We start from the raw sequence: 14694 nt of genomic DNA, 5'->3' as shown, positions 1-14694 counted from the left end.
GTGCCTATTTTCAAACAATAACCACATATTTCTGATAACTGTACAAAGTGCTTGTGCAAAAGCGGCTGACATCATCTGGGGAAATGATTATCACTGAGCAAGAGCCAAGACGGTAAAAAGATCAACACACTTAATGCTTCACAAATCAGTCAGAGCTTTAATCACTCCACAATCATGTGCCAGAATGGCTCTGACTCCATAATGCATCAGAGTATTTCATCAGATTAAAATGACTGATTTACTGAAGTACATGAAAATTGTTTTATGACCCATTTAAAAGGGTGTTGGGCCGGCAATGTGTGGAATCAAATCTTGAGACGTAGTTAGGTGAACAGTAGGGATGGACTGATGGGGATGATTAAAATTCCTCCTCATATCGATAAACCGATGATTATTTTCAAATTATGACTCATAACCAAGCCCGCAGGGAATAGGTGCGCACAGAAATTTAGAGATTTATACAGATTTTCTAGCCCATAATTGAGTCTATTTCTCTACTTATGAAAATATGTGTAAATATATATTCATTCATTTTTTATATTAATTTCAGTAAAATTAAATAACATACAGGTGTTTGAAAATAATATTTTTAGTATTTTAGTAGATATTACACACTCAAAAAAAACTTTTGCTGATTGTTCAGACTACTTATCTAAAATAAGTTGAAACAACACAATTGAAAAAAAAAATAGACAAATTATTTGTTTTATGATCAATCCACTTAAATTGGAAAAACGATTAAGTTAACATAAATGTGCAGTATGTAAGTTTGACAGATAGTGGTTGAACTAGGTAGTGCATTTCTGGATCAAAACAAATGCAAGCGCAGGTTGCCAGACTGAGGACCAATTGAGTCTGACGATCAAGCCTAAAAGGCTGATTTAGGCTGATTTTAATTGTGTTTTAAATAAAAGCAACAGCACACAATAGAAGGAATATTCTTCTTCATTTTAAAATTAGTTTTTGTTCTAACCAACACCTTGAATTGATATATTAGAAAAAGGCTTCTATTTGTTGCAGCTAAACAACAGAAAACTTTAACAATGATCACCCCAGGTACGCCTCATGTGCTTTATTCAGTGTTAAATGCTAAATGTCAGTATGAATGCCATTTTACATGACATTTATTGCCATACTACAAAAAGCAGCAGCAAATAGCTCACCTCAAATCTTGAATTTTTTTTTTTTAATTGAACTTTAGAACTGTGACAAACCAACAAATATTAGTGATTTCGCATTTAATAATGTTACATATTCGCTTCTGAATAGTCGTATTGTTCAAATTTCTGTTGTGTTTTATCTGGTGCAAACAGCCAAATTGCCTATCACTGAGAATCTCATCACGTAGCGTGTTGTTAGGACACCTAATGTTTACATATGTAATATTTATATTATTTTTTAATTAAAACCTCATGTGGAACTCTGAATCTGTGTCTCATTTCAGAATCTGCTACTGTCCACCAGAGGTTGCTTTTTGGTCATAGGCACATGCTTTGAGAGCCTTTCTGAATGAATGAAATCTGTAGTTTTCCACCAAGGCAACTCAGGATGTTGAAATATAATTGGATAAGCTGACATTGGGCAGATAAACAGCAAATTTCTATTGAGGCCACTGTTAAAGCCGACTTTACAGCAGAAAAAAAATAGGTGTTTACAGCCTGGTACAAAGAACATTTTTTGTTCATATAGCTAAAATTACCCTTCATGACAACTGTGAAGGGGTGATTTTTTTTATTTCATCTGTTTAGTTTATATTAAGTTATATTAAGTCTGCATAATTAAGGGTGTGGCCACTTGAGTGACAGCTGATTCCAGCTGATTAGCAGCTAAACTCGGCATATACATCATATTTTTGTTTATTTGTTTTGTTTTATTTGGCTTTACACAGTCAGTTGTTTTTCGGAGTCATTTCTTACAATTATCAGATGATAAGGCATGATGTGTCCACTTTATTGTGCTCACAAACCATTTACATGTCCTCTATTTTCCAAATTTATAAAATTATATACTTATACCATCTCTATTTAAGTATTTATTTTATTTAAGATCATTTATATTTGTCCTTAGAACTTGAATGCGCTGCAGAATCTGATAGATTAGCTATTAGCTGTAGGCTATGAAACAGTCATCTAAAGAGTTGTCATATAGTGTTATGCCTGGATTTCATAAATCATTTTGCATTTACTAACACAGACTATATTTGAAGTGTTTGGAAGCAACTTGCACTTTCCTCTTGTAGAAAAATATCATAAAAACAATCCTTAGTGGCTCAATGTAACATTGTTTTTAAAAGACTAAACACTATATTGATATTGAGTACAACCAAGCACATGTTGTCAAAACACAAACGAGTTGCAGGGAATGAAGTATTAAGCATTTCTTCCAAGGAAAAGCCTGTTTAAGAAAAATGCTACAGCAACATGCGTCTATAGCTCCTCTCATGCTCCGCCTCTTGTTTGGTATTCCCTGGTCGGTGAAATGACACACAAACAAAATGTTGACAGTTGGCCACGCCTACTTGTGACTTCTTTCTATGGGTGACATCACGGATACTACGTCCGTCCATACTGTATATTTTATGGTGGAACTCAGTACTTTTACAGTGAATGAAAGACTTGCTTACCAAAACAAGTGATTCTAATTAGATTTGCATTGTAAACCTTACATTTTAGTAAAAATATTTATATATTTTCATGTGTTATTTATTTATTTTGTTACTATACTCTTAAAATCATTCTGCATTAATCTGCATATATTTTTAAAAAAAAAAGCAAAAGTACCTAAAATTAATATATGGCAAAAAGGAAAATAGCAAAAAAAATCTGTCTGGCCCAGCTTGTAACTGACAAATTCACTGCAATATTTTTTAAAATGAATTTCTTGTAAATTAAATAAATATCTAATGTTTTGAAAACTTTGACTATAATCTATATCAACTATAAAAAAAAAAAAACCTATTAAAAAAATCAACTATACCTCAAACTATCTTTACCTACAATGTGGTCAATGCAGTAGATATTCATTTTGTGTTTTGATATAGTTACTTTTACCAGTTTTATTAAATTATTAGTGCTTTTAAAAAATTATTTCAAGAGAGAGCTGGTAAAGACAATCTAAATGTAAAAAAAATGTGGAAATGCAATGCAGAATGAAATATTCATTACCCGGTTTCAAATACTCAACAATAAAGCAGCATTTCTGAAGCAAATGTGAAACTGATTGCAATTCTGGATGTGCTGATATTTTCTGCTGAATTTGACAGTACCGCAAAGCTTCTGCAGAGACTTCTCGGAATAGGTCTCTCTGTCGCAGCCCTTTCCAATATGGCTGGTCTGTAGCTCCACCATTGCTCGCACTGAGGATAAGGGGCCATCGCAGGTCTCCAGGTGCATCTTGGGAAAGAGCTGCTTGCTGCCTGTTCCAGGTTCATAATCTACACGCTTGTTCCAACCTAGCGGGGAAAAAAGCAACAACATATTAGCAACTGAAGAGGTGAGACAGTTGTTTTGCAATAATGTTTTAAATGAATGAAAAATGTTACAGTTTGACCAGTTTCGCTGCTGTTGGACAACATGATGTACTTTTGAGGGTTTTTTTTTTTTTTAGTAGAGAATGGAGTTGTTTAGATTGTAACTATGCAGTTTATTTATAAGGATAGTGCCTATTTTAATTATTTTAAATTTCAGAGATTCAGAGTATGAGCGGCTGTTAGCCCGTCATTTAACAGAGCAAAGATGGTTGACATTCCGCCACAAGATGGCGACAGAGACCGCATCATACTTCCTTGGGAGAAAAAAAACATAATAAAAATAAAATTACAGCTGATCCAATCATTTTAAAACTGGTGAGTGACACTAAGTTTATGTCTCTGTTTTGTAAGTTTTAGTGCTGTATTTATGGTAGTGTATCTGGTATTGTTTGCTTGGCTTTGTCTCTTACGAGGTTAAGTATTGTGATCTCCTGACTGCGATAGAGAAATACTGGAAAAGTTCTGTAGACTGATGGAATTTCATACTGTTCAGCCTTATAATCTTAAAATGTGAGCAAAATGTCCTGCTTTGTCATCACTTTGGGTATTACGCTAGTCATTCAAATACTAGCTCTAAAGTGATGTTGGTAAATTAGCAACTATTTCGGCTGTGCTGACCAGCTGCAGATATGAAGGACTGGTGGAAGAAAGTAGTTCCTCGAACAAAATGATTTTGTAGACTCTCCATTTTGATTTCCTTTTTTATATACACAATTATGCCGTAAAACTACTGTAGAAACGCAATATCACACTCGCAGCAGTGCGATATGGCTGTATATATTCACTGGTGGGACCCTAAGGCACAAGGCCTCCCACCAGTGCCAATATACAGCCATATTGCACTGTAACAAGTGTGATATTGCTCATAATACTTCCTAAAATGCATTTTTTTATCTCTTAATAACAACAACAATAATAATCATAATAATAATAATAATAATTATTATTATTATTATTATTATTATTATCAACAAGTATTATTATTATTATTATTATTATTATTATTATTATTAGCAGTAGTAGTAGTAGTAGTAATAGTAGTAGTAGTAGTAGTGGTAGTGGTTGTATTATTAATAATAATAATAATAATAATAATAATAATAATAATAATAATAATAATAATAATAATAATAATAATAGTTGTTGTTGTTGTTAATAATAATATTAATCATAATAATTATTATTATTATACTATCACCACAAAAAGAATTATTGAAACCATTTATTTATTAAACCTGAAAAAATGTGTATCAAAAATGTGTATCAAAAATATGTGTTAATCCTAAATATGTATCATATTTTCTTGCATCACACTTTAAGAACCTTTAACTAAGCAAAAATCACTGTGACACACATACTATTTGCTGTCATACCTGAGTTCTTCTGTCACTACAGCATCTGTGCTCTTCACATATCAGATTTGTACATCTGAGTGGTATCCTTTTTTATCTTTCACTACAAACATGAAAAGGTAAAACCAATTGCGATGAAAGCCACGCTTTAGAGTAAACAGCAAGGCTAAAGGAAAAACAGATCCATGTGGACATTTTTTTGACATTTTATTGGTTTTATTTAGCTTTCTTTGATGCATGTTGTCATCCTGGTCAAGGCTGATGCATCACTATGTGCATCCCTATCAGTTCATACATGTTACATTACTCTCTCTTGTGTTCTTCATAAAACATGAGGCTTGGAGTAAGAATAACCCTAAGATAAAACATCTCATTCTTCCTCGTTGGCCTTTATGGACTCTCGCTGTATAATTCAGAGAATCGAGTGCTTTTGTATTCACCTCAGCTGAGAGATATTCCCTCAGCCCGTTTCCCTAACTGAATATCTTATTACATTATTCATTGGCACTACTGTGGATAAAATGGGGCGACAGTGCAGTACCACAGGCCTCCATCTCCACCTTCTTTAGAGAGAAAGGTCTTAAAAAAGTTCCTCATGAATATCTGAGGTAGCCGTTTTGCCCCAGATAAACTGAGCAGAGATGCTTTATAACTCACTTCAAAACACTATGTATAAGCGACCAACAAACTTTTCTGACAAAAACGCCAAATAAGACTTTGTAACAGCATGTCAGCTTTTGATCCCCATTCGTTTTATTTTCCCAGACAAAAACAGTCACTTGAAAAGCACATCCCCTTCTAACCCATCATCATTTTGAATTATTTTGCAGACAAAACCACCAAGAGAGACTCCAAAACACAGGTCTGCTTCTACTCAACCATTATTTTTTAAATATTTTTCAGACAAAACCACTAAAAGACTCCAAATCTATGAGTCTGATTGTAATCCATCATATATTTTTTTTTCATATAAAAACAAAAAATTATGTGTGACACAGGGGCACTGTTATATCTCACAGCAAGAGGGTTGCTGATTTGAGTCCCAACTGGGCCAGTTGGCATTTCTGTGAGGAGTTTTACTTGTGTTTGTGTGGGTTTTCTCCGGGTGCTCCGGTTTCCCCACAATCCAAAGACATGTGGTACAGGTGAAATGAATATACAAAATTGGCCATATATGAGTGTGTGTGTGAGCGCGAGTGTGTATTGGTGTTGTCCAGTATTGGATTGTGGCTGGATGGGCATCCGCTGAGTAAAACATGTGCGGGAATAGTTGTAGTTGGCAACCTCTGATAAATGAGGGACTAAGCCAAAGGAAATAGAATGAATGAATGAATGACACCAAATTACAATCTTCGGGTTCACTTCTAATCAACCAATGTTTTTTTTTTTTTTTTTTCCATTACAAAACCACCAAAAGATGAATTAAAACATCTGGGACCTCATGTTCAAAGACTTGCGTTGAATTAATACTAAAACATTGCGTACAGACAAAGCTGTGCATATGCAATTAAAAATCAGATGTATGAAACACTGTACGTGGAATCCCACGCATATCCTCTTTGTACATCTGAATTAACATGAAATCGAGCGCAGGTGCATGAGCGCAAAACCTCTCCATTTCACCTTCCCCGTATAAATATGGTAATGACTCCACTTTGGCAAAACCATACGAAAAAGCAATGGCAAAAGCAAGCAAGAAGAGAAACTTTACAGAATGTGAATTGGAGGTGCTCCTATCAGAGGTAGACCGAAGAAAAACTGTTATTTGCAGTTTAGAGTGGGAGAGTTTAGCTGACGCGGTTACCGCAGGGGAGTCTGAACATCGCACTGTGAGTGAATTAAAAAAGAATTGGTCTGATGTAAAGGTGCAGGTTTAGAGCAGAATAGTTGCCAATCTTCAAAGGACCAAACAAGTGGGGGAACAGGGGATGATGAACTAACACCCTTTGAGGAGAGAGTTGCCTCAGTTGTGGAGGACACTACTGTCTGGAGTAGTGTTCGTGTCTGTGGGACACAGATATATTAGAGAAGCACTTTGTTAGGGTGTTATAGCAGCACCCCTCCACTCTTATCAAGGCAGCGCCACCGGCATTTCAGCTGCCCAATTGCCCAAAATGTATCCACAGTAGTGCCAACTGACCGAGTGTGAGAATGAGCATCATTGTATCTGCGCTCTTGGTCGGTTTGTGGGTTGTTAAAGGGGGTTAACAGCCACGTCTTTAATGGATAACCTTGCCACAATATTTGTTAAGCGCATTTGAGCATCACATATTATTTGCACATTCATTTTATGGAAATGTTTATGATTCATGTATGCAAATTTGTCTTCAGACGGTGCCTTTTTAGCAATGTGCGTGCAGTCGATCACTCTGATTACAGTGGGAAAACCGGCATTCGCTGCAAATTGCACTTTAATGTTTGGCTTGTCCACTGCATGGTATGGAAACCTTATATACCTGCTAGACATGCGGATGATCCCGTCACATACAGCTGGCATTGCACGGCTCAAAGACGACTGACTTAACCCAGAGTAGTCTGCCAGTTCCCTTAGGATACTTTGATGGTACACCACTTTATAGTGTGCAATTTAACATAATTGCCTCTGGGAGTTGCCAATGGAAAAAAAACAAACACACATAAGAAATTCATATATGCCTGACATGAATTTGGTGCGAACCAAAACACATTCTCAGGTTCATTAGTAAATCTAAACGTGAGCGTAAAATCTGGTGTACGCAGCGTTTTTGTGCGTACGCAGCATTAATACATAAGGCCCCAGGTCTGCATATAATGCATCATGGTTTTCTCTTTTCCTTTTTGAATTTTTTTTTTCAGACCAAAAAATAAATAAACAAAAAAGTTTACAAAACAACAGAGTCACTTCTATTGGCTTAAGATTTTTAATTTTCAGACAAAAAAGAACATCTAAAACACTTATTATCCGCCAACATTTTATTAAATTTATTTATACAAAACCACCCAAAAGATCATCTTAATCAAAGATCCTCTTCTAATCCTCCATCACGAGGCAATGAGTGCGATAGGACAAGGGACACACAATGCTTCTGGAGGCATGGCAGCATCAAAACAACATTGTGTCTGCGCTGCATAATGACTCATCTACTCCCCGGAGAGTGAATAATTCCCTCGATTACCCAAACACACCAAAGCCAGAGGCCAGACTCATTCTGTTCAATAGAAAGACCCATTCCAGGACCTCAGGGTGACGATTAACATTAACTGCGGCATTAAACATTCATTGCTTATTCGCAAATGCCACAGACGCCAAAAAGTCACAGCAGAGCAGCGCAGGGACTAATATCACCACTGGAATCACTGAAGTCAGAGGAACAGACTGGGATTTCCAGCAACGCATGAGGAAAAATAATGGGGATGTGAGGGGCATAAGGGCGGCACGAAGCAGAGGAAAGGTTACATTACAGGTGCACTGTGGACATTGAGTTTACACTATGATGCTGTCTTCAGTTTGTCACGGATGAATGTAATGCTAATTATGTGACTGGAAGTGGTGCGTTTGTAAATTTATATTCTTCTAATTTTATGTTTGCACTTTCTGAAATCTAATCAGAGTGTGTAGTGAAGAGTGACAGGAAACTATTAGTGAGAAAAGGAGAAAAATAAAAAGAACGTGATGATGGTCACATTTAAACTGTTTGCTTCACATAAATTGATAAAAAAAAAATCAATAAGCACTACTGTTACTAAGTGTGGTAGTTTTGAAAAGAGCTGGTCTGAATTTGAAGTTTTGTTTTTATCTGGATGAGGAAATGGTCAACGATTCATTTAATGGGTTTAATTAAAAACCTGCTGATGAATAGATGTACAGTTTGAAATTTGTTTTGTTACTTTCCATTGTCGACTGTAAATTACATTGCCCTTCAAAAGTCTGGGAAACGCTCTAGGCAAAGGGAGGTTTTCGACAATATCAGCATAAATCATTACCCTTTTGTGATGACTCTGCATTTAAAAGGAACTAAAGCTATCAAGCGCGCACACACAGGCGCAGATACAGCACACACATGCATACATTTAAATTAATATTTCAATCAATGAGGAAAATCATTTATAATTAATACAAATATGTTTAATGCAGTAATGTCAATAAATTGTATGCAGTTATACTGAAATCAGAAAAAAGAGAAAAATAAGGGATTCATGCGTGTGACATGGATTACAAATTAGATAAAGAAAGCCGCATACAAGAAAATGACAATTGGGAACACGAAAAAAAAAAAAAGAAGACAGCTTGAATGATCCATTTAGTGTAAAATATTTAAAATAAATATAATAATAAAAATTAACAAACAAAAAATCTTTTTTCTATCATTTTTCGTACAAACAGACACTTCTATCACTTAAATCAGGGGTGCCCAAACTTTTTCTTAAGAAAGAAAAACCAAACTGGATTGAGGGCTGTGGGCTGAAGGTAAATATACAAAAACCTATTACACCAAAGTTTCCATTTTCCATTATTTGCTAATTTATTTTCTAATTTTATAACTAATACAGTTTGAAAAAAAAGTGTGATGAATTTATTAAAGTGAAAACAATGCTATTAATGACACAATAGAGTTTAATGCTGAATACACTAAGCTGACACCTGCCTTTGCCTTTATTTGCTCACCGATGTCTTGTACACTGCCCTCTGTCCATTGCACGACAGTATTTACATTTTCTAAAAATCAGATTCATTTACAAAACAAACTACAAAACAAGCAAACAAAATGTTACATTTAATTTAAAATGACTATCTTTGTCAAAGTTAATTACTCCAACCACCTCCCCATCATTCCTCCTCTGTTCTCAAATGGGATGTTGAGCCAAATCAAAGGTTAGAATGGGCCCACAGTCACTAGTTTGGGCATCTCTGACTTAAAACTATTTACTTGACTGTGCTTCTTTCTCACCTTCAACTCAGATAAAGTTTCTATAAACAATATATTGAAAAATTATATGTTTTTTTTTTATTTAATTTTAATCCCTAATTTAAATTCAGCAGCAGGTTTTACATAGCTTTTTTTTGTTTGTTTTGCATTTTTACAAGTGAACACATAACTAAAAATACAATTTAATATTACTAAACTATTATATTTTGTTATATTATATTATATTATATTATATTATATTATATTATATTATACTTTATTATATTATATTATATTGTATTATATTATATTATATTATATTATATTATATTATATTATATTATATTATATTATATTATATTATACTTTATTATATTATATTATATTGTATTATATTATATTGTATTATATTATATTAATTATATTATATTATATTATATTATATTATATTATATTATATTATATTATATTATATTATATTATATTATATTATATTATTACTCCTATAACTCCTTACTGCACAGGCCAAATTATTTGCCTCAAATTCAGTCTGAGCTCATTTTATTCCTAAAGGATTAAATCAAGTCCAATCATTTTTTTTTCTCCCTCAGCAAATATTCTGTACACCATGACACCATGTACATGTCGACCTGATTGGCAGTGCCAGTTTTCTATGGCTCCTGCGCTCAATGAGAGATCTGTCACTCTCAGCGGACGCGACTCGGCAAGACGGACCACCGGACGAAGTGATGGAGAGATCAGTGTTGACAGATGGGATTTGACCAGAGACAAAGAGAGGCTGCCCAATTACACGCTTATGCAAGCGGGAAGCGTTACAACCAGAAATCCTCGGCCTTCACCTCGGTGGTGCCTGTCATGATCGTCACTCAGTCCTTACATCTTATGAATCACACTGACAACACAAGCCATGCAATCGCTCCGCCAACAACTGCTTATTCTCTGGGCGAAGGAACCTGCCAGCGACTGTCAACACATCTTAAGACCCCATCATGCTTTAGATGATACCGGCACCTCAGAAACAGCAGTGACCCTGAAACAAACAAGTGCTTGAGGAGAAAAAAAAAAAGAAGGGAAAAGGTCTTTTTACCATGCTTATAAAAATACTTAAAGGGGAATCAGAGAAGAAGAGAATTGCTCTAGTTGACACATTTAACAGTGTAATACATATTCCAATTGAAATAAATTATAATTAATAATTAAAATATATATTTTAAATGTATACTGCTTGGTCACATAAAAAAGAAAACAAAACATCAAAAATAGATGGCAAAAACAAAACAGGAGTACAATTATTCTCCTTCTAAACACATTTTCAACAAATTAATGGACATTAAACACAGTTTTAATTCAACATGTAACACAAATTTATGTCATTTTGTGAGAGAAGTAAACAGTAAATGTGCTTAAAGGTAGTTATCAGATGTAAATGTCCTTTTTTGGACATTTAAATGTCCTTAAATGTTCTTTTTTTCAGTTTAGTGGCTAATTAGAAATTTATTTAAAGTTTAGTCGCAAAATATGTTTTAAAGGTGGCATGGCAACAAACCTTACCTTTAAACCCAATTGGGAGATGAACATATCATACAAAAATACACTCAGCGGCCACTTTGTTAGGTACACGTGTCCAACTGCTCATTAACGCAAATTTCTAATCAGCCAATCACATGGGAGCAGCTCAATGCATTTAGGCATGTAGACATGGTCAAGACGATCTGCTGCAGTTCAAACCGAGCATCAGAATGAAGGTGGTTTTAAGTAACTTTGAGCGTGGCATGGTTGTTGGTGCCAGATAAGCTGGTCAGAGTATTTCAGAAACTGCTGATCTACTCTGATTTTCAAGCACAACCATCGCTAGGATTTACAGAGAATGGTCTGAAAAAGAGAAAATATTTAGTGTGTGCAAATGCCTTGATGTCAGAAAAGATTAGTCAGACTGGTTCCAGCTAATAGAATAGCAACAGTAACTCAAATAACCACTCGTCAGATATGCAGATGAGCATATCTGAACGCACAACACATTGAACCTTGAGGCGGATGGGCTACAGCAGCAGAAGACCACACCGGGTGCCACTCCTGTCAGCTAAAAACATGAAACTGAGGCTACAATTTACACAGGCTCACCAAAATTTGACAATATAATTTGGGTCTGATGAGTCTTGATTTCTGCTGTGACATTCGGATGGCAAGGTCAGAATTTGGCATCAACAACATGAAAGCATGGATCCATCCTGCCTTGTATCAACGGTTCAGGCTGGTGTTGGTGGTGAGGGATATTTTCTTGGCACACTTTGGGCCCATTAGTACAAATTGAGCATCGTGTCAATGCCACAGCCTGCCTGAGTATTGTTGCTGGCAATGTCCATCCCTTTATGACCACATATCTTCAGATGGCTACTTACAGTATCTCCTCTCAGACTGTTTTCTTGAACACAAGGAGTTCACTGTTTTCAAATGGCCTCCACAGTCACCAGAACTCAATCCAATAGAGCACCTTTAGATGTGGTGGAACGGGAGATTTGCATCTTGGATGAGCTACCGACAAATCTGCAGCAACTGTGTGATGCTATAATGTTAATATCAACCAAAGTCTCTGAGGAATATTACCAGTACCTTGTTGAATTGATGCCACAAAGGATTAAGCGGTTCTGAAGGCAAAAGTGGTCCAACCATGTATTAGTAAGGTGTACCTAATAAAGGCGAGCATACATATATACAAACATTTTCTTTTGGCTTAGTTCCTTTATTAATCTGGGGTTGCCACAGTGGAATGAACTGCTGAGATTGCACAAATTAAAAATAAATAAATAAAAAAGCTACATATTGGTAGGAGAAAAATATTGAAATGTCAAAAAAATTACTATTTTCAGATGGGATTGTGTTTTATATGCCAGTTAGGTAGTCTTTGCTTTTTTTAAAAATCATTTTAATCGTAATCTTTTCAAAGGTTTTTAAGCTGCTGTTTTGTGTATTATGAAACATAAAATGATTTGTTCTAAATAAACTATTAAATTATGTTAGTAGCTCATGTTTTGTTCTGTTTAGTAATGCCTTCACATTGAATTATTGGATTCTATAAAGCCATATTTTATAAAACAATATTATATATTTAGCCGCATACACAGTGTACATACAGCCACTTAATATCTGTTTTTGTGTTAAAAGAATGGCAGAAATAAACTGCATCATTTGAAAGTTGTTGTGAACATGAACTTTGTGGCTTTGTTCATGCGAGTCAAACAGACACGCTCGTTGAACTGCATCACTGCCAAAACCCTAACATGAAAACTGTATTGCAAAGGGGTTGAGGATTTACACGATTTGCGTCTAATGCGCTCGAGTCTGACATTTTGGCTTGCTTGTACAGGAAGCTGCCCTTTAACTGAATAAAGTCCCTTCTTGGCATCGAGAGCCATGTTTCTCTCTCCAGGTAATAACTCATCTAAATCCATTCCAGATCACACCCAATTCTTTCAACAAACAGGTGGAACTCACTTGTTTTAATTGGTTAAATCAGGATACTGTTCTCGGAGCAGATTCACACTCTCTGTACTGTCACCTTGACAAGTGTGAGGAAGAGGAGATGAAATACTGTACAATGACGAGACGGTGTGACACTTGGAATTAAAGTTTGAATAGTGAAATTGTCTCCCAATTAAAAAACTGAGAATTCTGTATGACACAATCCATCTTAGAGGGACAGTTCACCAAAAACTGCCTTCATGTACTCGTCCTCAAATCCTGATTTTCTTTTATTTTGACTTGAAAGAATTAAAATTTAAAGAATGCCAAGAACCATTTGTGCACAAAATGTTTTTTAGTCAGCAATGGGGTACATGCACAGGGACTTTTACTTCTACATCATTGTCATCACACTATTAATCCCCTCTGATCTTTGGAATAATTTATAGTTAGAGTTTGGTTTAGGGGTAGAGATTAGGTATGGATTATATTTTTGGGATTGGTAATGATGTTCCAGGATCAACATAAATGTTATTCCAAAATTCCACACTACAAAATCACAGCCACTGCAGGAAGTGACTCTGGAGGCAATGTTTGTGTAAATCTATGTTGTGTAAAATGAATTTCAGACAGACTTCTGAAACAGCCTATTGATTTAACCATGTACAGTAGAGAACTTTTGTAATAACTATAGGATTATTTGCTTAAAATGATAGCCAAGCAGTGTTTGGAAATGCAACTGTGCTTAGAAATGGAACACACATGAGTCGCGGATATCAACCAAAAGATTCTATAGGAAATCAGCAAAGAAACGATTGAATGTATGTATGTATGTATGTATGGACGGATGAATGAAAATGTGGCAATTGGATGGATGGGAGAAAAATTGTCAGTTTAATTAACTACATATGGATGGATAGATGGATGATGGGTGGATGGATGGATGGATGGATGGATGGATGGATGGATGGATGGATGGATGAATGGACGGAAATGTGTCAGTTTAATAAACTACATATAGGTGTATGGATGGATGTATGGATGGATGGGTAGATTTGTATAATAATGGATGGATATAAATTTGTCAGTTTAATTAACTACATGTAGATGGATGGATGGATGGGTAGGTGTGTATATGTGTGTATTTACAAATGGATGGATGGATGGCTGGATGGGTGAAAATTTGTCAGCTTAATTAACTACATATAGATGGATGGACGAGTAGGTGTATAAAATGTGTATATTTATGGATAGATGGATGTATGGGGGGATGAATGGGTAGGTGTGTATAATGATGGATGGATGGATGGAACTTTGTCAGTTTAATTAAATATATATGAATGGATTGATGGATGGTGTTTATATTCATGGAAGGATGGAGGGATGAAAATTTGTCACTAATTAACTACATGTAGATGAAAGTATGGATAGATGGATGGGGAGGAAT

General features: G+C 35.2%; 2 protein-coding genes across 3 annotated transcripts in view; one reads left to right on the top strand and one right to left on the bottom strand.

Annotated features, from left to right (window-relative positions):
* Positions 1–14694, bottom strand: part of clstn2a (calsyntenin 2a) — a 445439-nt gene that overhangs the window by 122372 nt on the left and 308373 nt on the right. For both annotated transcript variants that reach the window (XM_073910342.1, NM_001159839.1), the window contains exon 6: positions 3266–3451. In XM_073910342.1, coding sequence (XP_073766443.1) covers positions 3266–3451 — 186 coding nt within the window. The remainder of the gene's footprint in view (positions 1–3265; positions 3452–14694) is intronic.
* The window catches only part of LOC141378646 (uncharacterized), a 471123-nt gene that overhangs the window by 296136 nt on the left and 160293 nt on the right, over positions 1–14694 (top strand). The window lies entirely within an intron of this gene.

The sequence above is a fragment of the Danio rerio genome, chromosome 2 (genome assembly GCF_049306965.1).
Source record: "Danio rerio strain Tuebingen ecotype United States chromosome 2, GRCz12tu, whole genome shotgun sequence".
NCBI lineage: Eukaryota > Metazoa > Chordata > Actinopteri > Cypriniformes > Danionidae > Danio > Danio rerio.
The sequence above is the reverse complement of the archived record's forward strand: the minus strand, read 5'-3'. Positions and strand labels throughout refer to the sequence as shown.